The sequence below is a fragment of the Anoplolepis gracilipes genome, chromosome 13 (genome assembly GCF_047496725.1).
Source record: "Anoplolepis gracilipes chromosome 13, ASM4749672v1, whole genome shotgun sequence".
NCBI classification, from domain to species: Eukaryota; Metazoa; Arthropoda; class Insecta; order Hymenoptera; family Formicidae; genus Anoplolepis; species Anoplolepis gracilipes.
Window position 1 is genome coordinate 9,713,038 of NC_132982.1, and position 24,537 is coordinate 9,737,574.

A 24,537-nucleotide genomic window follows, 5' to 3' on the forward strand; every position below is an offset into this window, starting at 1 on the left:
ATATATATATGTCTAAATTTTAACATATAAATATGTCGCGGATATGGAAAAGCGGAGTAGCTGTCATTTGGTTCACGTGAATTATTAAGTGAAATATTTCTCGAGAAAACGAACGCGTTTGGAAGTTTTAATCATGAAACCGAAAAAGAGAGAGACGTCCTACGTCCTATCATGACCGAGTCCCGAGAGATATTACCAATATATGTATGTAATATCGAATCGTAACATCGTAACCGGCTCAATGTCGAAGTCGTGGAATGTAAACAACAGCGCGCTGTCACGTGTGCGTCGCTTTGTGCGGCGGCCTTGAATTGGAGGGGATAAGTAAGTTGCGCGGCGAAAATCTACGTACGTAGGATGTGTGTGTGTGTGTGTGTGTTGTATTATACTCGGTGATTTATTTGAACGCGCGTGATGCGTGATGGAGTACTACGAGAAACAGGCGAAATTGTTCGTTCGGTTATCGTTCAGATTAATAATTTTTGCGACAGCTATTTACCACAAGCATATATATTTCGCATGATGTATTCGTTTGGAATAAAAATAATCGAGAATAAGCGTCATTTTTTAGTTTTTCTATTAATATTATTATACATATAAAGTGCGTACCGGGAGTGCCGTTCTGTGTGTTTAGGTTATTATTATATACATATATCGCGATCGTAATTGTGTTTTTATGAATAATAAATGTGCCAAAGGAGCAGCAAAGGATGATCTTAAAGAGGTGGGAGGGGGAGGAGGGACCTGTTGCGTCATTTGTGGTGAGTTGAATTTTTTTTACATTATACTTTTTAGGCAATGCATTTGTGGAGATTATATCAGACGTATATGTATATTTGACGTAAAAAATTGCCAGTTAAGAAGAATTACAGCTTTCGATGGAGATCAGCGGTATTATATAAAAATACTTATTTGCAATCATAATAAAAATTCAACGATAAAGGTATTTTGTATTATTTATTCTTATTTAAATTACTTTTGATATCTAAAATCGCATTATTAATTTCTATACTTATTGTTCTATGTATTAAAAAAAAATTGTTTTTATTTAAATTGTCAGGTAAGAATGTATTATGGTAAATAAAATACAATATTTCATAAATTTATTGCCTCAGAATTGATGAACAAATTGAAACAATTTATTCTGAAAAGTATACACATATGAGTATAAATGTATGTATATATCCATATGTATAATTGTTTCTTGATCTTTTATCTATTTATCATGTATGCATATGCAAGGATGCAAAATTTAAGGTAAAGCTTTTATCGACGCATTATATATTATATACTGCATTGCAGGTTTAGCCATTTGATACAATTTGATCACAATGAAATGATAATAATGAATAATCCGATACAATTTGATATTTTATTATTTTAATATTAAAACTATTAGGTCCAAAAAAATTCCAGAAAATCCAAAAAGTTATTTGTGTGTTTTATTAACATGTCAAAAAAGTAATCTATAAATACTATGGTATTTGAAATGAAATAGATTTAATACAATAGAAAGAAGAACAAATAAATTACTAAGAATCAGATGGTGAAATATAAATACTCACTGTAGCCTAAAGTGACGAAAAATCAAGAAACAATATTATACATATTCTCTAAAAAAATAATTTATCACAAGTCTCAGAGCTTGGAAGAGTTTTGTTTAGTCCAAAATATTTGCGCATATATACATATTTAAATTATGCTTTTTATTGCAAAAAGTTCGTAACTGTTTGTCTTGTATTTCGTGCAAAAAAATTTTTACGAGATTTCTGTTATTTTTTATTTATTTATAAAAAAATTAACAGACGTTTAAATATAAAGTAATTACTTTATATTATTAATTGACGTTTGAATTGAAATGACGTTTTTCTTTTAACAAAGAAATTATATAATAATTATAAAAGATAACATAATAGAACAAATATCTTTATTAGTACAATACATTTGCATCGAAATATAGCTAATTGATTCCCTTATAGACATATACATTGGAGATAAAATTTTCTTCGTTGTATTTTCTTTTAAAATAAATTTAACGTTTATATACATTCCATAATTATTTTTACGATCTTGTCAATTCTCGAGCTTCGATGAATGAGTGTTGAATTATAGATGATGAAAGATTGAAAGTAATTATATATTTAAAGGAAAAATACATTTATATGATTTTTATATCTTGATTAATTATATTTATTTTATAAATAAATAAATAAATAAATTTACCATTATGCAAGAACGGAAAGCACAATCAAATAGTCTGCGGCCGTTATATTTAGTTGACTTTAGAAAAGACACACGTTTTTAGACTACATCATGTTTTAAAGATTCAGAGAGTGAATCTAATCGATTTATACCTCAGCCTTTTAATCGTGTGACGAAGATTAAAAATAGATCTCGAACTCGTTCGTGCCTAATCAAGTATACGTCAAAGAAACGTGACGCCTATTTTCTTAAAGTGCTTTTAAAGGGCAAGCTGACATATCGCTTGATATTTCGTAATGTACGACAGTCACGCAAGTAACAACACGCACATTATTATGTCATTACGCATGAACGCGTGCAATCCGATCAACTTGGCAGCATTCAAAATTTTTATCCGCATTCAGAATGCGGCATGAGAAGGGCGAGAAGAGGGGTGGCGGGGGGAGGGGGAGGGGAGGGGTAGCTTTATGCATCTCCGAGAGTAGAAGAAAAGTGGGGGAGAAGAGGGGGGATGCGATAGGGTCATTCGTCGGTCGACCCAAATGCAGGTCAAAGTTCCAGTTTCCCGCCGGGCGTGCGTGCAACGAAAGAGAACTGGTTCGTCACTATGACGACGTGACGTAACGATCGCGTCATCAACGGCATGAAACCGGCGGAGGGCGGGGGGGGGGGGGGAGAGGGGGGGTCGACGAACCCTCTGGTCTCAGTCAGCGTTTCGTTCTGGCCAGTCGGCTAGACGCGACTGGCTGACTGGGCACCCCTGACAGGGTGAATGGGGGGAACGATGTGGCGGATTCTCTCTTCTCTCTCCCCCCCTCCCCCCCCCTCTCTCTCTCTCTCTCTCTCTCTCTCTCTCTCTCTCTCTCTCTCTCTCTTCCCATTGTACTCGATACGATCGACCTGAGCCCAGCGTCCTTGTCGTGACGTTGGTGAAACGTATTCATCGGTTCAGCTGCAATCTAAGCTTTGCTTGCATGTATTTTTTATTATATGCGACCGGAATCTTAGGCTTATTTATAGTAGATGAAATAGCAGATAGTCAATGATTAAAGATGGACCTGAGATGTATTATACTGAGATACTCAATAATTGATAGAATTTGTAGAGTAAATGATTTTTTGTCGTATAAAAAGTGTCATATTTTCAAAAAGCGATAATTTTTTTTTTTTTTTTTTTCAAGAAAAAATTACAATAAAATCGAGAGAAAAGAAGGCTCAAGTAATTAAGAATCATTTACGTGTAAATAAAATATTGAGACGCCTGTAATGATATTGGTAGAAATGGTGAACGGCAGGTCGACGCTAGAACGTACGTACATACGTATAAGGGATGAGATTCGGGATCGACCGCGATAAAGGGTCGAAGGCTACGGGATTAAGCCCCTGATCGAGTTCGTTCCGTAGCGGAATTGCCGTGGCGACCGGAACTGGGACGCGTTGTCAGTGGCCTTCTCAATGACGTGAATGACGTCACTACGCCAATGGGAAACTGGGCCAAAGACATAGCGTAGGGGAAAGAGGAAGCGAAGGATCGGACAATCCGACGTGGAGTCCGCGTCGGAAGCTGCATCTATTTCGAGGAAACTACGCGCGTTTCGCGTGATCGATGCACCTTTTAGCCGAAAATAGGCGATTCTAAAAAATCGATAAAGTACTTGATTATTCTTTTTCATTCAAAGAACAAAATAGAGGCTTTTCGGCAACTTTGAAATATTACAGATCGAAATACTATTGAGATTGATATTAAAAAATAAATGTTAAAGTTTGATTACTTCGCTTAATATATTTTCACTCGTAATATAATAATAATAATAATGTTAGATCGAGTTTGACAATAATAATATTTTAGTGACGATAACACAATCTCTTTTATTGAATCAATTCGCAATCGCTCTAATATGACAGAGAAAAAGGTTAAAGAAAAGCTTAATCGTTATTTCTAAGTAAAATTCATTTCAAGATAGATAAGGAAATTTTTCACGTTGACGATACAAGATATCAGCGGTAAAAGTTATACGCATAATCGCTGTCACACGTAGAAAAGATGATAAAAAATTAAATTTTAATTTTAAAATAAAATTTTTAATTAAATTAAAATTAATCAAATTTAATTGACTTGGATTGACTTGAAATGAATGGTAATCAGAAGAATTTTGATCAATCTCGGGAAATAATTTACTGACTATTACAAAAAACATATGAGAGTTATTTTAAAATGGCAAAGAAAGACAGAGAATGGCAGAGAATGAAAGAGAGATGCGAGTTAGCGCGCGGGGGAATTATTGAATGAACTATATTTCATGGCACTGGACTGTACCGATTTACCTTGTCGAAGACTCGTGAATGGGGCTACCGCGCATATCTGACGTCACGCAGAGGTGCAAACTCCTGTAATTACGTCAGCCCTTAGTTCTGTCATGACCATGGATAAGAACACATAACATTCTGACATTTATATAGGATTATTGTTACCACATATCCTTTGAAAAAGACAACCTTCTATTGAGGAATATATAAATGAAGAAGAGCGAAATGATTCAAATTTAACGATACCCTTTAGAAAGAATATACTCGCGCTCTCTAATATTTTTTTGAAATCTAACAGATTTTTTATACGACCATTTAATGTCATAAAATAATAATATATATATATATATATATATATATATATATAATATAATTAATATATAATGTAGTTGTGTAACCATAAAATTGTAAGGTTGAGTAAAAAATGGAAAGTTTAGAGACTTTTTCATAACATTGTTACTTAATTGTATTATTTCCAATTTAATTTAGATATTTAGCAATTGCCAAATTTTAACGTGATAATAATTTTTTTTTTTTAATGAATATTTTCTTTGTTATGCTAATTGTTACGATTTTTCATTATACAATTATCATGAAACAAAAATGCACAAATATTTCAATTTAAATCGTTATACATAGTATTATTTTTATACACTTAATAATGATGGGAAATTAAAGAAATGTCTTTAATACTTATCGTTAGAAAGTCTGTTGATCCATGTAAACATAATGCAAAAGCATATAAATTTTTATATTTATTTACTAATAAAAAAAAGGTATAAAGCAAAATAAAACACGTATAAAAGTTTTTAACAATTTTTCAAGACTATACCTTGAAGGAAGCAATTGTGTCGAGAATAGAAATACTTAATACATCATGATAAAGATAAATATATTTGCAAATATCCTTAAAAATTTTACTTTCTATATTCTTAATTGTCATATCGGAGGAAGAAAAGGAAACACGTTTATTTTAGAATGAAAAACGTTTATTTGAATCGTAAATTATGTCGACATAGACAAAACGATATACAAAACATTCAGTCCTGAGTATAATTGATCTTCACCCTATCTTTTTGTTAGCGACCCTCTCGTACGACGATCATTCTGTACGATTCCATCGTACTTACACATATATGTAACGACGGTCCGACCGTGGCGGATATAATTTTACCTTTTTTTTGTGACTCTCTCTTGCACAATCTCTTTGCCAATTAATAACACCTAATCGTATAGTAATGGGAAGTATCTACAAGGCACTAGAAATGAATCGTACAGACAGATGGAAATTGTCGCAAAGTCTTGTAGACTCTGCCGCATTCTCGCTGTCTCTCTCTCTCTCTCTCTCTCTCTCTCTCTTCTCACAAGTCACGGATGTTTGTGAATGTAATTTTTCAATTCTTTTTTTCTTTTTTGATATTTTTTTAAATTTTTTTTTAGATTTATCAGTATCCGCCGGTCGTGGAAGTTTCCTCGACGCACACTCGTACGTTTTATCTTTCGCAATAATTACATGTGAAACGGTTACATCAGCCAATTAGTTAGATCAGCCCTTGGTCACATTTACGTAACAATTATCACGGAAAGAAATAATCGCGATTGATATTAACAAGTTAAGCATATTCGATATATCTTCGAGATATATATATATATATACATATTTTTTGGCAAAAAAAGGAGGTTATTTTATTATAAAATTTAATTATTTTTAGCTAGATTATATTGAAAATTGAAAAATAATCTGTATGTGTATGTGAAAATATAATAATAAATTCTATATAAATTTAGATAAATAAATTTAGACGTTAATTTTTTTAAGTGTTTAACAATATTTCGAATTTTCAAAGATCTGACAATGAGTAAACAGTTCTAACAAATAATCAAAGTCAACCGTGCTTGTTAATATGTTTAAAAATTATGCGCTTTTCTGATAAACAGCAAGTCAATGGTCATATGTTTCGCTTATAATTTTCCATGTAGGACACAATGAGAGATCTGTCGATTTAAATTTTTTACACGTTATATGTGAATTCACATATTCTCTATGTAGACGTTCTTTTATTGCGCAAGAGTTGTTTTCTTTATGTTTATTAGGGTGTGATTTGCGCAGCTGAGTATGAGATGTTAAGGGCAGTTTGCTTATTTTTAGTCTGAAATGTTTTGAGACACCAATCTTAGTTTTTTTAACTGTTAATTACTCAATTACTCAATACTTTTGCTATTAATTAGGTATTTTATTTTAAATGGAATTTGACGTATTATTAGTGAAAAATATAACGTGGAATAAATTATTTGTAGAACAACAAAAAGAAATCTACATTAGAAATTTTCTAAGGAATCTATCCTTCAAATATTATTCATGCACAAGTATATATTCGAAATTCGTTTGATATCGGAAAGATTTATTTATCATCTATGCGCGTCGATATATAATTGACTTCTATCGCGCGACTAACGGATCGCGTCTCTTAGTGCCGATAAAAATGGTAACGCGTCATCGTATGTCGACGGCGATAAACGAAATGGGAAATAGAAATCGAGGAATAATCGTTGAGATTATTCACTCGATTTTCGAATGTATATGTATCACTCTTATATTTAATTAAAACCTTAGAGACTCGTTAGGATGCACCTGAGAGTCGTATCTTGTCGCGTATCAAATAATTGAACATCTTTTTGCGATATTTCTCTTAGTAATATGATCATTACTATTATTATTATTATTATTATTATTATAATATTGTAACTTCTTATATTTTTCGTTAAAGAATCATTCATCTCAAAGCAATTTCCGAATATTCTAATGGAACTATTCTAATGGAATAATGCAATAATAAAGATAAATAGCATAAGATTAGTGAAATCCTATACATAATTTTGTATATATATATATATATGAGATGGATCAATGTACATTAAATCTATCAGTCTGCATGCTCATATGCTAAATATCCTTTATACGCTCAATCAGAAAACATTAGTCCGACTTGAGAAAGATATCATTTTATTTTAAATGTCACTGTAATTATACGCGTGCATGTATACGTGAGACAATGAAAAGTATCTTGACTTTAAACGTCCTACGACACTTGATACAGCAAAGATTTCGGTAAAAAGATGTTGCAAAAGTATTAGAAAATGTCGCGCAAATGATTCTCTATATAGCTCTATACAATAGAGATTTATTTTTCCTTTGTTCCTTCCTTGTAATTCCTTCAATTCCGAATTAACAATAAAAAAAAAAAAAAAAAACTGAATGTTTGCACACAATCCTTTTTAGGATTATTAATTCGTAATTTGATAACAGTTTTACCCTCTTCGAGAATCATTTGCGCTTAATGTACGATTGTTACATGCATATTTTTTTTTATTATTAATTAAGCTTTCTTTTTCTTCAACATTGAATTTCGAGTTTTTTTTTCCCCTCCCCACATCTTCCGTCTCGATGGCCGACCTGAGCGAGTCGGCGATACGCTTGATTTATACTACTTGAGAACAAAAGCATCTGATGGGCATTACGCTTGACTTATACTACTTGAGAACAAAATTCGATTGGAAAGAATGTCCCGCGTGAATCATTGATCGCATTAAACGAATGACGAATTAGAAAAGGGACGTGAAATGTCCACGAAGAGTCGAAAAATTCGTAAAAACTGTGTCGGCGAGAAGTACGCAACGAAGAGATATGTTATCGCGAATATTATCCTTAATACGAGTTTCTCCCTTCCCCCCCCCCCCTCTCGCTCTCTCTCTCTCTCTCTCTCTCTCTCTATCTTTCCCTCCTGTCTCTTTCTCCTGGCAGAGTATCTTGGTCCTGCAGTATCTTTTCTAGTTGGCGTCTTTGATCTATCGATAGAGCTCGATGAGATCCTGGCAGGAGCAAGCTTTTATCGTCTGCTGTTGAAAACTCGCCGAGTTTCGAGGGACCCTCTGAGTCGGCAGACCGGACAGTCCGCGGACGTACATGTAGGATACCGGACTACGGAGGATCCTCTTGGGGCTCTTCTTGGCGTGCTTCTTCTCCTTGTTGTTCTTCCACTTGGACGAGGTGATCTTGAGATTCTGAAAGGCCCGACGCAGAGTCTCGGTGGTGGAAGGCCTCTTGAGAGAATCGCTGTCGCTGCTGCTGTGCGCGTCCGAGGGACTGGACGAGTAGGACGAGGTGGAGAAACCACCGCAGGATAGACTCTTTACGTCCTCGGAGCTCAATGTACGTTCCGACGATCTCTTGACGCTGCTGCTGCTGCTGCTGCTGCTACTGCTGCTGCTGCTGCTGCTGCTGCTGAGCCGCTCCTGAGATCGCGTCGATCGTTCTCGTAGTCGCTCCAAGTAGCAGTGCGTTCTCGGAGATCGGGTGGACCTGCACAGACGTCTGTCCAGTTCGCCGCTGCCGTGACGCGATAGGCGTTTGCCGCTTCCGGTGCTGTCACCGCTGCTGCAGCCACTGTCAGTGCTGCACTCGTCGTCGCCGATCTCACCCACGGGCGTTCTACCCCGATGATGATGATGGTGGTGGTGATGATGATAGTGATGCCGATGATGATGCTGGGTTCGATGATCGCTCAGATCGGTCAGTTGCGTAGAGTCCTCCATGTCGCTTGACATTTGTCCCGTCACTTTGAATTCACCCGCTTGCACGTGTGTGAAAGACACTGTCCGTGTAAGAAAAACAAATCGGACGCAGCTGTAGGAGATTAGTATTTAGGCTCGTGGATTATTCTCAGTCGTGATTCGTGATTTTGTACACCGAGATAAACACTTGTTAGGTTGTTTTGCGACAAGTTTCCGAGAATTTCACTCCAACTTATCCCTACTATTTATCTTTCACATTTGTTTGATCGACCGCTTGATCGTTCTGGCTCTCTGTTTCTTCGGTAACAATGCTTACCTTGAAATTACCAGATCAAACTGAATCCGATGCACCCGACGCGCGGTCTTTTATACCGTCGCAGGTGAACGCGGGAACACGCGCATGCCCCGGCGTCCACGTGAGAGTACGTGTGCCGCTAAGGATGCCAAGGGGGTGTTGAAAGAGGTGCTGTGAGGATGCAGCTGCACGGCAGCGATCAAAACGGGACATCACTACGGAAACTTCGATTCGAAGAATTTACGTCAATACTTAAAACAGTAACGATCAACGTTGCTCGTATAATTAGATATCTGATTCAGATATCTGATCTTGTACGACGATGCTTAAATTTAGATGTAATGTAATAGGAGAAACAGCGTTATATATTTTATCTTGCAATAAATGAATTCGATATATTGGTGACGACATTTTTTTTAATCTTTTTCATTCTTTTAAAAATTTATAATAAAATTTAAAGTCTTTATTACGTACAAATTAATTTTTTTTTTTTTTTTAATTATCGTAAATCTTTTGAATAAACCACTAATTTTAAAAGAAAATATGCAGTGTCAGTTTTTATTTAGATTGCTCGAATTTAATCGTCATCGTGAAAAATCAAATTTATTTCTCGCTACTGTTAATCTTGTCACAGTAATAGCATATCTAATACACACAAACACACACACATATAATATTACATTTATTATTTATTAATAAATAAATACATTTTTTCATTTGCGAGTTTGATGAATCATCGATGTGAGTTCAAGTTTTTGACAGTGTTACCTATTACGTTATACATATAATAACATCGCGCATATTCTTGATATTTCATCTCGCAGGATTCTAATTATATGTCGAATACAATCAATATATACATGATGATCTGATAACGGTAATTACGATATTCAGAAATATGATTTTAATTTGGTACTCTTGGGATGTTGTTTTTCTTTCCTCCTGCCCTCTTTCTCTCTCTTTTTTCGTTCATGTGTGTATGGATTTTGGAAACTTGTTATACCGCGGTCATTGAACTTACCTTACCGATCGATGTCAAGGGGTGGATGTACCGAGAGACTGTACTTTGGAGAATCAATACGTGCAGTGCCAATTATTCAGCAGTCAAAAGCATTTGCATCGTCAGCATCGAGAAAATTGCTGGAAAAAATTGGTCCTCACTATTATGTATTATTCTGATTCACATTCGCAATTTATGACTAGGATGATTATAGTTTTCACTTCTCGTAATGAACGACTGATAAAAAAATCGATAGATAATTTAATGTTTTTTTCTCAAATATCTCAAAATAATTTCTTATTTTATTTATTTATCTTTCAAATTCATGTCAATCATAATATCTCTCTATTAATATTATTGTATATATATTTCTCTCTAAATACGTATATGTATGAAACTAACAATAAAATATACATGTATAAAATATTCCATGGATACATACAAAAAATTATTCAATTATAGAAACAATAAGTAGATTAAATTGAATTGCATATTTTATGGCGTATATAGAAATTGCAATTCTTCCAAGAATAACTTTATGTTTTTATCCTTCCGACATGTGTGCTGAAGTTTTTTTTCACCTAGATGCGGTGAATTGCACATGTAATTAGTCGAGAGTTTCGATCTAAATCTGACCTATTTGTGTCATTGAAATGTCTATAATTACATGTATTGAAATCGGGACAAGCGGACGATTTTATAATCTCTGACAATGTAACTGTACATATAGTCATATGATAATCGTAGGATACAATAATAGCCAATAATCATGCCGAGTTCGATATCTAATCAGTAAGGTACGCGTCAATCAGAACTAGCTAATGTTTTGACGCTGAATATTAATTTAAATCACATGGATGGAAACGTGCGGTATGTGATTATGTGTGTATATAACTATTGAAAAACGGGTACTTTTTTCCATTGTTTATCTAGAATTAATAAAGAATCTTATTCCCATTACCGCATATATCGGCTTTGTTATATAATTGTACAATATTATATTAATTTTTAAAATACTTATATAATTCATAGTGAAAGGGAACAGCCGGAAAAGCGCTAAGATACTTGAAGAAATTTTTTCCGCTCGTCGCAAAATATATTTTGTACTTCTCTCTTATTTAATTAAATCTAATTTACATAATTTTATATAAAATGTAATTTATGGTAAAAAAGTCGAAATTCTTCTTGTCTTTTTCAATATAACAAAAATCACGTGAAATCATCGCTTACAATCATCGATCTTACAATTAGAATAATATAAACGGAGCCGAAAGAAAGTTGAGATTAACGGTAAGGGGAGACTACAGACACTTTGGTCCATTCGGTTTGATGTACCTAGTATCATTCGGCTTATCGCTGTTTGTTTTTTTTACATATGAAGATACATATCATAATATGACAGTTACACATACATATCACGAAAAACAAATTGAATTGAATAATATCGAATTAATAGGCTGATATGCCTGTTCCTCTTTTCTCTTAATATCAACCCTTATTCTTGGCATTATTACACGTTTGATGATGCAACAGTTGAAACAGAAACATTAAAAGAAATATTTAAAAAAATATCTCAAGGACAAATGCGAAATTTATCTGGAAAACGTGAAAAAAGAGAGAGAAAGAGAGAGAGAGAGAGAGAGAGAGACTAATCATTGCCGAGTTACATGATCTATGGTATCAAGCACGTGAAAGCAACGTGACTTGTATAAATTTTAATTCTCCTTACGCTCTTATTTTTTCCAATAAAGCTCGCTATTTTTCCGTGCAAACTGCGGAAGTATTGTTGTATCATCACGTACCGCGATATAAAATTACAGATACAAAAAGAGAGATGTTTATATAAAAAACATAAAATATAAAAAAGTACTTTAATTGTGCGTTTTTTAACTTATTTTTCTATACAAGAGCTCTCTCTCTCTCTCTCTCTCTCTCTCTCTCTATATATATATATATATATATATATGTGTGTGTGTGTGTGTGTGTGTGTGTGTGTATGTGTGTGTGTGTGTGTGTGTGTGTGTGTGTATGTGTGTGTATGTGTGTGTGTGTGTGTGTGTGTGTGTGTGTGTGTGTGTGTGTGTGTGTATAATTGTGGCAAATATATTGAAACGCGAATTTAGGACCAATTTGAACACTTTTATTTAGAATATATATTTTTAATGTTATTTTTATTCTTTCTTTACAACTCTACATAAAATCAAGAAACCTTATTATCCATGACGTAGAGTTTCTTCTTTCTTCTATATTTTTATTTTACGATCTCACTTAAAAAAAAAAAAAAAAAAAGACCTATCCAAGATTATACGAGTGTGACATGTTCTCTGCATAACTAATTAATCAATTTGCAGATTTCTTCACTATAAAAAAACCGTATCAATATTTATTTTACATTGTTTTCTCCAGTCAAGTGAAACAGAAAGTGAGTACAATGATTTGTATAACCGCACATAAATTTTGGAATGATAAAAACTCAGCCGGTTACGCAATGCGGTAAAATGGTAAAGTGTCAGTCGCGAATGCGCGCAAATAAACGAATAGCTTGCACTCGAATGTCACACTATCTCGAACCGACTTCCTTACATTTAAAGTATTATTATAATAATTTTATATATTTTTTATATATTAAAAAAATTTTATTTCAAAAATTTTAACAAAAATAGATAAATATTGAAAATTTGATTGACAATGAGATTATATCAAAAGTATTAATGTAAATTATAGATAACCAGAGACTTTAAATTAATCTTTCGGTGCATTGATACTCTATATATGTCGTATATAGAATTTCATATCTTTAGTATCTATTTATTGGTGTTTATCTTATCTGTTCTTGTGTGCGCGTAAAATCTCAAAAATTTATTGATATGATTTATAATCTTTACAGCGCGTTTTGATATGTATTATTGGTGAATGCGTACTTTGAAATATATAATATTATATTAATATAATTATATATAATATGATTATATTATACTCTAAAATTTATGATTTGCAAATTATTATACGTGTATGTAATATATCTTTACTCGCAATACGTAGACGGAATTAGAATAATAATCCAAAATTGCTTTTGCAATTTGTTATGTCGCAACAGATTGATGTCACAACATGTGATAACATGATATAAACAACGTTTTACCCTCGCTTATCTTCTCATTTGAAAGCTTACGAACAGCGATGACGTGAAATTACGTGATGCTTAAACAATCCAAAAGTAGCGTATCGCTTGCACAATATAGTCTAAATATAACAGAATCGACACATGCACTCATAATTATAAAAATGCAAGTACAAAATTGTGAGATCTTTTTTTGCAATAATTTACGTGACTTTGTACATTATAAGGATATTCTCGTTAACGATTTATAAAAATTAAGATGTCTTTTTATAATATTATAATAATGCTTTTTTTAATAACCAAATTTTATGATTACATGTAAATAATGGGACATAATTACTCGAAACTTTCCACATCTTTCTAACTTATACTGAACATTTGTAACTGTACCCTTTTAGACGCAAAATTTCCCTGTTTGTGAATTTTTGCCGGCAGATTTCTTTCGATCATTAAATTTCCTCTGTGTGCGGCCATTATCCGCAATAATGAACGCTTTGCCATTAATTGGATATTCAGATCGTTGTTGTTTTGTCATAAAACCCAATTATTAAAACACTTTGTTACGTAACGACTCAACTATTGTATTTTCCATTCGATGTGTATGACATCCGCTTTAGTCTTGTTACACAATATGTGTAACAAGATAATATGTCACATAATCTGTAACATATTATTGCAATAAAACGAGAAAATTTTCGGCTGAACTTTGACATAAACAAATGTTTCTTTTCATATGTTCATAAGGTGTCGGCCACAATTTACGTGAGAAAAAAAGTAGTTTGAATAAAATGAATAAAATAAATTCGTATTCATAATTTTCTTAAAATTAATGTTTAAACATGGTATAACATCTAAACTAAATTTTACACAAATAGTTTATATAATATTCCATTTTATACACTTTATATTTAAACAGACTTTATAAAAAGATAAAATTTTAAAAAGATAAAAGATAAAAAAACTAACAGAATTTTCATTTTGTTTTTGCTTTGAACATTCTCTATATGTCTCTCTCTCTCTCTCTCTCTCTCTCTCTCTCTCTCTCTCTCTCTCTCTCTCTCTTTCTTTCTTAAAGTTTAAAAACATTTCAATCGTATAGAGAGCACTCTATTTTATAATACTTTCAAATTTGACGCAGCAGATTGCGAATATGAAATTGTGCGAATCTAAAACACGCAATTTTCAAGCGACTGATTAGCATTATGCATTGTACTGGCCAGTTAGTTGTGCTTGTCACTCACACACACAGATAGTGAATGAAACCATTATTCGGATTGCGTGGTTACGCCTACCTGATTCTGACATAATCAGATTTATAACATAATAACATGACGTAAACAGCCTTTTTGACAGCGACAGATTATTATTAACATATATCATAGGACAAGGATTACACTGTGCCAATTAAGAATGATTTTTCTTCACAACGATTTACGGTTGAATCGAATCACTTTAATGTTTTTCGTAAATGTATTTTTACTTGCAAGACTCTAGATATGATATTGAGACTTTTATTCATTTTATTGTCAAATTACCACCGATATATATATATATATATATATATATATATATATATATATATATTTATTTCAGCTTTTTTACAAAAAAATAATAACAAAAATTTGACATAAAGAGCAATTTTAAAAACGTTCTTAAAAACAAAGTGTCAGTATATATTTCAAAATCAAAACGCGATGACAAATGTAAAGAAAAAACGTTCGCTCGATTATCTCGTTGCTGTTTTTATATATATATTTTTTTTATATTTGTCACCGCGTTTTTATTTTGAAATATATACTGCCACTTTGTTTTTAAGAACGTTGCTCTTTACGACAAATTTTGTTATTATTTTTTATTTATTATTCAGAGCTCTTAAGTGCTAATTAATCTTTTTTAGCGTTGCGATTTAAAGTTCCGATGGTTTTGAAAATGTATTTCCGACGCGTGAGAGTAGGTCACACATTTCAATCGATTTCAGAGAGATCGGTTACGCGAAATTATACGAAACGCATGATTACGAATCCACAAAGTGTCTTGTTATATAAAGAAAATTACGATGCGTATCGTTGTGCATTCTTGATCAATTCTTTCACATTAGCATGCACGAAAACGAGAGGACGCAATTGAAATATAAAAATAATATTTTTTATTTTTTCTTATGTCTATATTATTATTATTATTATTATTATTATATTAGATATATATGTACTCAAGTTACATTATTAACAATGGTAAATAAAGTTCCTATTGTTAGTCTAATTTATTAATTTATCATTGCGTTCATGTCATGTTATAAAGTGGACATAGTACTCCAAAGTGTTTAGAATACTCAATGACTCTATTTTAGTCTTATTCTGCTTCCGTCCCACGCATGGGAAATAACACATTGACATAACGTGTCCGTGTAACATTATGTGTTCTCTTGTCATTATCGATGATTCTTTCAAGATACGTATACATTGTATACTCAACCTACACTTTTCTGATATTGAATGAAATGGTTGAATGAAAAAATTACATTTGCATGGAATCCTATTATATACAATATTATTTCATCGTCTTAAAATTTTATAAGAAAAGTCTACGCTAAAAGTTTATAAATGCAAACTTAAAAATTCATTTTGAAATAAAACAATCAAGTCCAATAGATCTGAATGCTGAACACATGTAAAACAAATAAATATATCTCAATCTACTTCGTCTAACAATAAATAAACAGACAGGAAGGATAGGATAGGATATGATGCAATAAATAAAGAAACGAAGAAAGAATTGCTTTCAAGCGATTTTATTGATTCTGAATCTTGGATGCAAATGCGAAAAATTATCCGAACGGGGGGAGATGAAGAGAAAATGAGAAGAGGATGAATCGCGGTTTTTCAAAGAGATCGGGCGGGCAATTTTCGATTAATTCGTTTGTGAAATATCCATGTGGGTGTGTGTGTGTGTGTGTGGGAAGATCGGTCCTGGGTCTCTGCGATGCCTGGGTCCTCCGATTAAACCATACTTCCGATTAAACCACATAACTTGCTTTACGCATAGTTCTTACAAGGCGTATGGCAAGGCCGCGTAGCTCTTATACGCGTAGGGCAAGGCCGGGTACGCCGAGTACGCGCTGTACGTCGGTAGGCTGTAAGCGTTGTAAGCCAACGGTGCGGAAATGAGTGGAGCGCTGTAAGATGTTACAAGAGGGGCGCCGATGATCGCTCCGGGTGCTGGCGCGGGTGCGGGTGCGGGTGCGGGTGCGGGCGCGGCCGCGGCGAATGCCAGGAAGGCGACTAAGCACAACTGTAACAATCACATCTCGATATCAATCTTGCAAGATCCTTTCAAATTTTAAGATCCTTTGTTGTTATAGGAAATAAATAGATACACGTACACAACACACGCGCAAATCTCTCTCTCTCTCTCTCTCTCTAAAATATTTGACATTTGTAATTTTTTAAATTTAATATTTAATATATTCAACTCGTCGAAATTTTATGAAATATATATCCTTTTGAATTTGGTATATTTCTCTTTTTTTGGAGTTTAGTTGAAACGGAGAATCCTTTTGAAGAAATTTAACATTAATGGAAAATAATATATTAAAAATATAATAATGAATATATTTTTACGAGAACCGAATGAAAATTTAAAACAGGCAAATCCTAAGCGAGCATAAATGAGATTACTCTTGTAGTTTCCAATCTCTATCGCTAGATTGAAAAATATATACATTCAGTTAAACAATGCGGCGATTATATAGGGTAAACTCGGGTAAGATGGCCATATATAGGTTTTTAAAATGCCAAAAACATACTTTTATTTTTGTTATTTTTTTAATAGTGTTTGGCATATTATCTTCACTGAAGCTTAAATTACGTAATATTATCGAAATTAGAAGGAAAATATTTCATAGAAATTTTATATTATCAAAATAGTACAACATAAGCATTGGCCATCTCACTCAACTTTTAAGGAAAAGATGGCCATATTATAAAATAATATTTATAAAAAAATAGTGAAAACAAAAATAAAAATTATAGGCCATATAACAATTTACATATCTTTATAATATGTCTAACGTCGATTACGATAGCTTAACTGTCATTTATTCGACGTTGTAACAGTTTTTAATGGACAAGTGAAAAACTTTGCAGGTAGTCAAAAGTAAAAATATGATATCAGATTCACAATATCGTTATATTCGAATAATGTATGCACCATGTAACGAGTATTGAAAAAATTACAGCCTATGGCCATCATACCCTAGTTTACCCTAGAGATTCGTATCATCTAAAAACAAATCAATACGAACACATGTATTCTGCCGATATTCTCGATATTTCTGATATCGACAAAGACAGACGTTGGCGACGGAGGGAGATAGACCTCCCCCGTGATCTCGGTAAAAAAAAAAAAAATATCTTAATTGACTTACCAGCTTGAACATGTTGGAGCTCGTGGGTCTGTCTGGTTTGCAGTCAGAGTACGATAATATTCGAAAATACGACCGCGGCGTCTTATATAGGAGTAAGGAATCCCTGCCGGATGTACCGCGAATCTCCAACCTCCCTTCCCCGATTCCTCTCTTGCACCTTCGTAACGCACCTTCGGGGAGGGCGTCGCCTTGTCTCGAGCGGAAAAGGAACGCGCGCGTTCTTAGGCCACGATTTCTTCTCTTTTCCCGTTTCTTTCTTCATGCGACCGCCGACCAATGGAGCTTTGTTGCGCGACCGTGCATTAACCAGGGTAGGGGAGGACGTGATGATCCTTCAAGGTCGCTCGCATGATGGCCAGGCGTGGTCGGACTACTCTCCTTTTCTGTCTCGAGTTCTGTACGCGTTGCAAAAGTTTCTCGACAAGTAAACCTGTTACATATTCCACGTGGAAAGCGTGGCACATGTATCTAACTAACTTTGTACAATAATTGTCAGACAATATATATTTTGCAAGAGTATAAAGCTTACATTTTTTACGATTTTTTTTACCATACTTAACAAATTTGACCCTATTATATTTTCCAAGACTAAATCCCTTTAAAAAATTTCTGTTGATGATCAGCGTTGACAACAACATTTGAGAGAAGGAGAGAAAGAGATATTGTTGCACGCAAGTTTTAAAATTTATTAACGGAAATTAAGAATCTAATCTACGCTATATATCAGTCCTGCGATAATAATTTATTTTGAATAACTCATCGTGAAAAATTCAAAGCTGGAGACAACCGATAATTATCCGTAATAATTGCCTGTTATTTTTATGTCGAGGATCTAATCATGCATAACATTTTAATGCGACTGTTTGATTATAATACTGTTTGGTTTATTTTTACATCCTTGATAAACATGGAGGTAACTTTTTATGTTCCGGGACGGATGGAATACGCAAAATTATAATGCTACGTGATTGCCTCTCATTAAAGAACGCGCGTATAAAATTGTACTTGATTTTTGATGCGATGACTTTTATTGCGATACAAATCAAATGAAGAATTTTAAGGATACAGACACGCGTTATAAATACATACGCATTTTCTCATACACTGTAAAAATGTCAGTAATTTTGAGTTTTTAAAATAACAGCGTATATTATATATACATATATATATATATATATATATATATATATATATATATATACTTGCTGAAAAAGATCTTTAAAATTAATTTGAAATTTGATTAGAGATCATAAGAGAACATTCAACGCCTACGTCGTACATACTGATTCCATCATTTTAGAGAACCAACCTCGTTTAGCTTTGAACTTTCGACGACTGCCGTTCTTCGAACGTTCACCTATGAACTTCAAATTTATTGAGACGCAATCGCGTCTCCCGTCTGATGGGTCCCGTCAGTTTGGAATAACCACCCCTCGAATCAAAATTTTAACGGTTGTCAATAAAAACAGTCCCTCTCATGACATTTACATCAGTTTATGTTGGAAGAATTTCAAGGAAGAAAAACACATCTGTATATTTGTATCTTTCTAATCATGTAGTTGTGCCCGAGAATAGAGATACGTAAATGAAAAAATATTTTTTGCTTTTAAATAAATAGAAAAAAAAAAAAAAAGAAACAAAGCACTATATTTAGCGATGTAAAAAATGTTTTTCTTTAGAAAGTCTAGCTTTAATTATTTAAATATGCAATAGAGACAAAACTATTAATGGCAGTAATATTATTATTATTATCACAGAATTTATAAAAATAAATGATAAATTTTTATTCACAAAATCTAAACAATTTTTCCTTAATTTTATTGATTATTATTATTATTATTATTATTATTTTATAATTTCTCGACATATAAATTCTAATACCTCTAACAATATTATGGATAAATTAATTTGCACATTAATAACATTTGTTTCTCCTTCGATAATACTCTGGCATTTCACGAATCAATTAATCGCATTATCATTTAATCTTGCGATCCTGGATAGAGGTTGCTTCATCAAAGAGGAGAACAAAGAATTATATAAAGGCACGCAGTTTAGTTGACAGATGCATCTCTGTTCGTCTAATACCAATAAAAAGTGTTGCGTTTCGTGACAATTATGTTCGTTCGAACGTGAGAGAATCGAAATGGCTGTTTACTCTTGATATTTTAATACTATGACGTATTAATTCAAGTTTTATCGACACCGAGGTTACCACGCAAAATGGAAACGGTTTCGATTTTCCTTAGCTCTGTAACTTTAGTTGACTTTTCCCATTGATTCTATTTTTATTTCCAACTATTAATCCGCCCTCAAGCTTGCTCTCCTTTTACCTTGTTTTATAAATGTTAGTCGCAAACAAGATTATCCGTAAGGATCGAAATAAATTGTTTTAGCTTTCGCCTCACAAGAAAGAAAAAATAAGTAGATTAAAGAAAGCGATACGTAAAGCAATTTGTTTGGTTCGCTAAAAAATTTTGAAGAATTATTTTATTTTAAATTTATACGAGAACTCTTTAGGATATTTAAAAATGTTTATCTATCTTTTTTTTAAACAATTTTGGTCTTCTCTTATTAGATTTTTGAATTAATTATTTTTAAACATATTAAAAATTGATACTTTTAAAAATTAAACTCTAATTTCTGTTTTCTTTTTCTAAATTTGTGGAATATTGAATCGAGTTTTCGTAATGGAAATATAAAAGGTGTACGATCTGCGTAAAATATCACGTACTTGATTGGCGAATAAAATTCAAAGGTGACATTTGACATGTTCAAATGGCGAAAGGCTGGCGTTTCGCTTCTCTGGTAGCGCCTTCTCGTTTTTATATCTTTCCTTCACGTTAATATGTATGCAAATCGCAAGGCGGCAAGTCAAAGGAAACAAAAATGGATTTCTACAATTGTGCCCCACGAATTAATATAAAGTCATTCAAAAAAATGATCTTGCAACTTCAACAAAAATTTTCTAGGTGTAAAAAAATTAATTGAAACAGATAAATTATTAGCAAATAATGTGATACTGCATATATTTTGCACTTGATCAATTTAAATCAATTTAAACAGAGACAGAATTTATATTCGTACTGTTAGTGTAATTTGGATAGAAAATTTTTTGCTATAAATTTTAATTAAGATCTAGAAATCTATCTACATTAGCAAAATATTTTTTTGAGTGGTATTAAAAACGAATAAATATATTGTAATTAATACGTTTATACGTCAATACATTTATTAATATGTTCTGGGTCACTAATGTCACGATACCCACGCGTCTCTCGTTAAATCATAATTATGTGCACGTTTAAAAACTTTTATATATATATAAAAAGAATTTAATTCAATGAAGCGAGAAAAGTATAAAAACGAGAAATATAAACGAGTAGTATTAAAAAAATGTGTATTTTATTATTCGACATACTATCGTTACCCAGGCTTTAATCGAGCTAACCGAAATCGGCATAGCTCGATATGTTAATGATTTTGTATAAAGAGAGAGAGACTTTGATCGATCTATGATCTCAGGTGATTAAAGCGGTGTTCCGCAGACTCGGCGAACTTGAACTTGAGAAAAAATATGCGGGCGCCATGCCTTGAAGTTCTGATGAGATCCGGTTGACTGAGCAAGAAAGAGAGGAAGAAAGACGGGAATCGAAACAGGATCGGCCGTATTGAGAAAATTATACCAGCAGAGGCCACGCGACGTCGAGAATCTCGAACGGACGAGTTTCGCTCTCCCTTCGCGCACTCGTTACTTTTATTTCCTTCATTACACCGTGACGTAAATCGCCCGTGACGTAAATCATTCTTCTGTAGTAAGGAAATTAAACTCATATACCACACGCATATACATTATTCGCTTTTCTTCAGCTCCTTTTAAATTAAAAAGATCCTGAGGGAGAATAATCGAATTATATAATTATATAATTATAATCCTTATTTGCAGAAAGACTGACAATGAAAAGATTCTGAAAAGATTTATGCGTATTCTGAGAAGCATTACGATTAATTTCCTCCAAATCTCCAATATACATATATAATTTTAATGATAATTTAACACGATAATCGAATATAATAACGTTCCTGTATAAAAATAAATTAATAAAAATTATCTTGTTCTGTTTTAGCGAACATTCTACTTGATCACAGAAGGAGGATCGAGAAAAAAAAGATCCAAACGGATGATGCGAGTGGTAAGTAAAAAAAAAAAAGAAAAAAAACCATGACTTTGAGATGAAAAAAATTGCATTTTTATTGAAATTAACTAGTATTACACAAACTTAACATGTCGCCATAAAAAAAGGCTTGAGCGATACATCGATTTGTCTGCAGAGGAGATCCAAGTTTGGAGAGTAGTCCGGTCGGTTCGCGAAGATAAATTACAATAGAATGGGCGCGGTATATGCAGCAGGTGCAACGGCGTGAGTGCCGTAAGCTGTCAAGGGGGCTGCGGCGTAGGCGAAGGGTGCCGCGGCGAAGGGTGCGGCGGCCAGGGGTGCTGCCGCGGCGAAGGGTGCGGCGGCCAGGGGTGCTGCCGCGGCGAAGGGTGCTGCGGCCAAGTGCGCCGTGGCCAGGGGTGCAGCCGCTGCAATCGGAGCGGCAGCGAGCGGAGCCGCGGCGAGAGCGTTGTAGTTCCTGGCGATTACCTGGCTGCTGGTGGCCGTCACGATCGGCGCCGGTACCGCCGCGAGAACCGCGCCCGGTGCGGGGGCGGGGGCGGGGGCACCGCAAACGGCGGCAAGAAGAACGGCGAGGATGCCCTGCGAAAGAACCAATCAGGTTTGTTGGCACATTAGTTGGCGAAATGTCACAACACGATGATCTAACAGGGAACGGGTGACAAAGAATGCATTTAGTACCTAGTAAGGTTTAATTTTATTTATTACTATTTTTTGGTACACATTTTATTTTTTTTAAATATATTCTCTGTCAGATAAAAATAATACTCTTTGAAAAGTTTAGATTTCATGCATGTGTAATATCTTGTCGTGAATGATGTAAATAATATTTTAATTTTGTGAATATTTTAATAGAGACATATTGTCAAGAGTTGAATAGTTATAGCAATAAAAGCGGATAATATTTAAAAAAAAAAAGACACTCACCAGCTTGAACATGTTGTTGTTGTATAGTTTACGATTGAAAAGAACTCAAAGCGAGGGAAGAACTCGTAGGATCTGCTTTCCGAATCAAAGAGCAAAAGCCTTTATATCGCATTGTTCGACCCCCAACTATCGCTTCATCAAGGTCATCGATGTCTTTTGGTTAGCGAACAGTGCGTGTCGATGCGTGTCGATGCGCGAAACGCCACTCTTTCTCTATTTCTTTCTTTCTTTCTTTCTTTCTTGGCACGACTCTCTTGAATTCGAGCACGACGAGCATCCTCAAGTGACTTTCCTTTCGACGCCGACGTTTTCGTCATCGATTTGCAACAGTTTAACCTTCAATTAATGACTGGTTACGCAATGACGTTACATGTACATACTATATACCTTGGTTTGTCAAATATATCTTTTTCGAAAACACGTGAGTTTATTCATCTTTTCACATTTCAAGACTATATTTGGATAACTTTATCTCTCGGAAGAATTTTCTTCTCGATATCTTTCCTTGTACCTTTGAAAGGAATTGTCGCTCGTTTGAATGCATCGAGGATACGCTTTTTGCTCTAGTCCTATTTAAGGAGAATCATGAGATCGAAATCGAAATCAATAAAGCGAGACATTTGTGAAGCTCCAAGGATCCGTAAGGTCATGCGTCTGCTAATTTGATCTAATGCGCGAATAGAACTGTCCTTTGTTACCTAACACAACATAGGCTACTGAACGTGTTTCACGTAATTTCGACCATTTTCCCTGTCGCGCAATTTTGCCACACATTGTGTTAGGCAGGCAGGGTTACACAACCGTTCGTTTACATAATAATCTGTGATTGGATATCTGATAGTGACATAGATGACCACTTCCTAGAATCTCGAGCACATCGCTTGATTAAGGTCATCGTGATTTCGGATAAAAAATCAATCGTCGTTAAAAGAAAAATTTGAGAAATTTTTATTTCAAAAATGTACCGTCAATGCTGGTCTTTTTTACTTAAAAAAATTTTAAATTAACGTTACATTTCCTTAAAATGAATTCTGATTAATCTTGAATTATATTTACAAAATAAAAAGGTGCGGAAATTATATGGAATAATAATAACAGAGAATTTTAATTCGGATAGCTAAAGAGATGATTTCGGATAAAAAATCAATCGTCGTGAAAAGAAAAATTTGAGAAATTTTTATTTAGAAAATGTACCGTCAATGCTGGTCTTTTTTACTTGAAAAAATTTAAAAATCTATTATTAACGTTACATTTCATTAAAATAAATTGTGTAATTAATCTTGAATTATATTTACAAGATAAAAAGGTGTGGAAATTATATGGAATAATAATAACAGAGAATTTGAATTCGGATAGCTGAAGAGATAATCTGATAATATTAAAAAAAAAAAAACATTTTTAATTATATAAAAAATTCAGTTGGTAAATCTGGTTGAAATATTTCCGATTCGCACAAAGTTGTCATCGCGAGTCTGGTCGCGATTTTAGCGCGACATTCTAGGTCACACGCTCT

At 33.6% G+C, this 24,537-nt stretch overlaps 3 protein-coding genes and 1 long non-coding RNA gene across 4 annotated transcripts; 1 reads left to right on the top strand and 3 right to left on the bottom strand.

Moving 5' to 3' along the window:
- The first annotated feature begins 111 nt into the window (after positions 1-111).
- Positions 112-22,366, top strand: LOC140672552 (uncharacterized). The gene is made up of 3 exons (XR_012047912.1): positions 112-761; positions 22,047-22,112; positions 22,252-22,366. It is a non-coding gene; the product is annotated as an uncharacterized lncRNA (long non-coding RNA).
- LOC140672570 (uncharacterized) lies at positions 5,523-9,405 on the bottom strand. Its single transcript, XM_072904821.1, has one exon. The coding sequence runs from the start codon at positions 9,111-9,113 to the stop codon at positions 8,355-8,357; it is 759 nt and encodes a 252-aa protein (XP_072760922.1). The 5' UTR covers positions 9,114-9,405; the 3' UTR covers positions 5,523-8,354.
- LOC140672550 (uncharacterized) lies at positions 16,269-17,998 on the bottom strand. The gene is made up of 2 exons (XM_072904798.1): positions 17,920-17,998; positions 16,269-16,784 (listed from the first exon to the last, which is right to left on the bottom strand). The coding sequence occupies exons 1-2, from the start codon at positions 17,929-17,931 to the stop codon at positions 16,542-16,544; spliced, it is 255 nt and encodes an 84-aa protein (XP_072760899.1). The 5' UTR covers positions 17,932-17,998; the 3' UTR covers positions 16,269-16,541.
- Positions 22,119-23,113, bottom strand: LOC140672549 (uncharacterized). Its single transcript, XM_072904797.1, has 2 exons — positions 23,025-23,113; positions 22,119-22,679 (listed from the first exon to the last, which is right to left on the bottom strand). Exons 1-2 carry the CDS (start codon positions 23,034-23,036, stop codon positions 22,299-22,301), a joined length of 393 nt encoding a protein of 130 aa, XP_072760898.1. The 5' UTR covers positions 23,037-23,113; the 3' UTR covers positions 22,119-22,298.
- Between the last annotated feature and the right edge of the window lie 1,424 nt (positions 23,114-24,537).

Excerpts from the sequence above, each read along its gene's own strand:
- LOC140672570 (XM_072904821.1), bottom strand. The coding sequence starts at position 9,113 with ATGTCAAGCGACATGGAGGACTCTACGCAACTGACCGATCTGAGCGAT.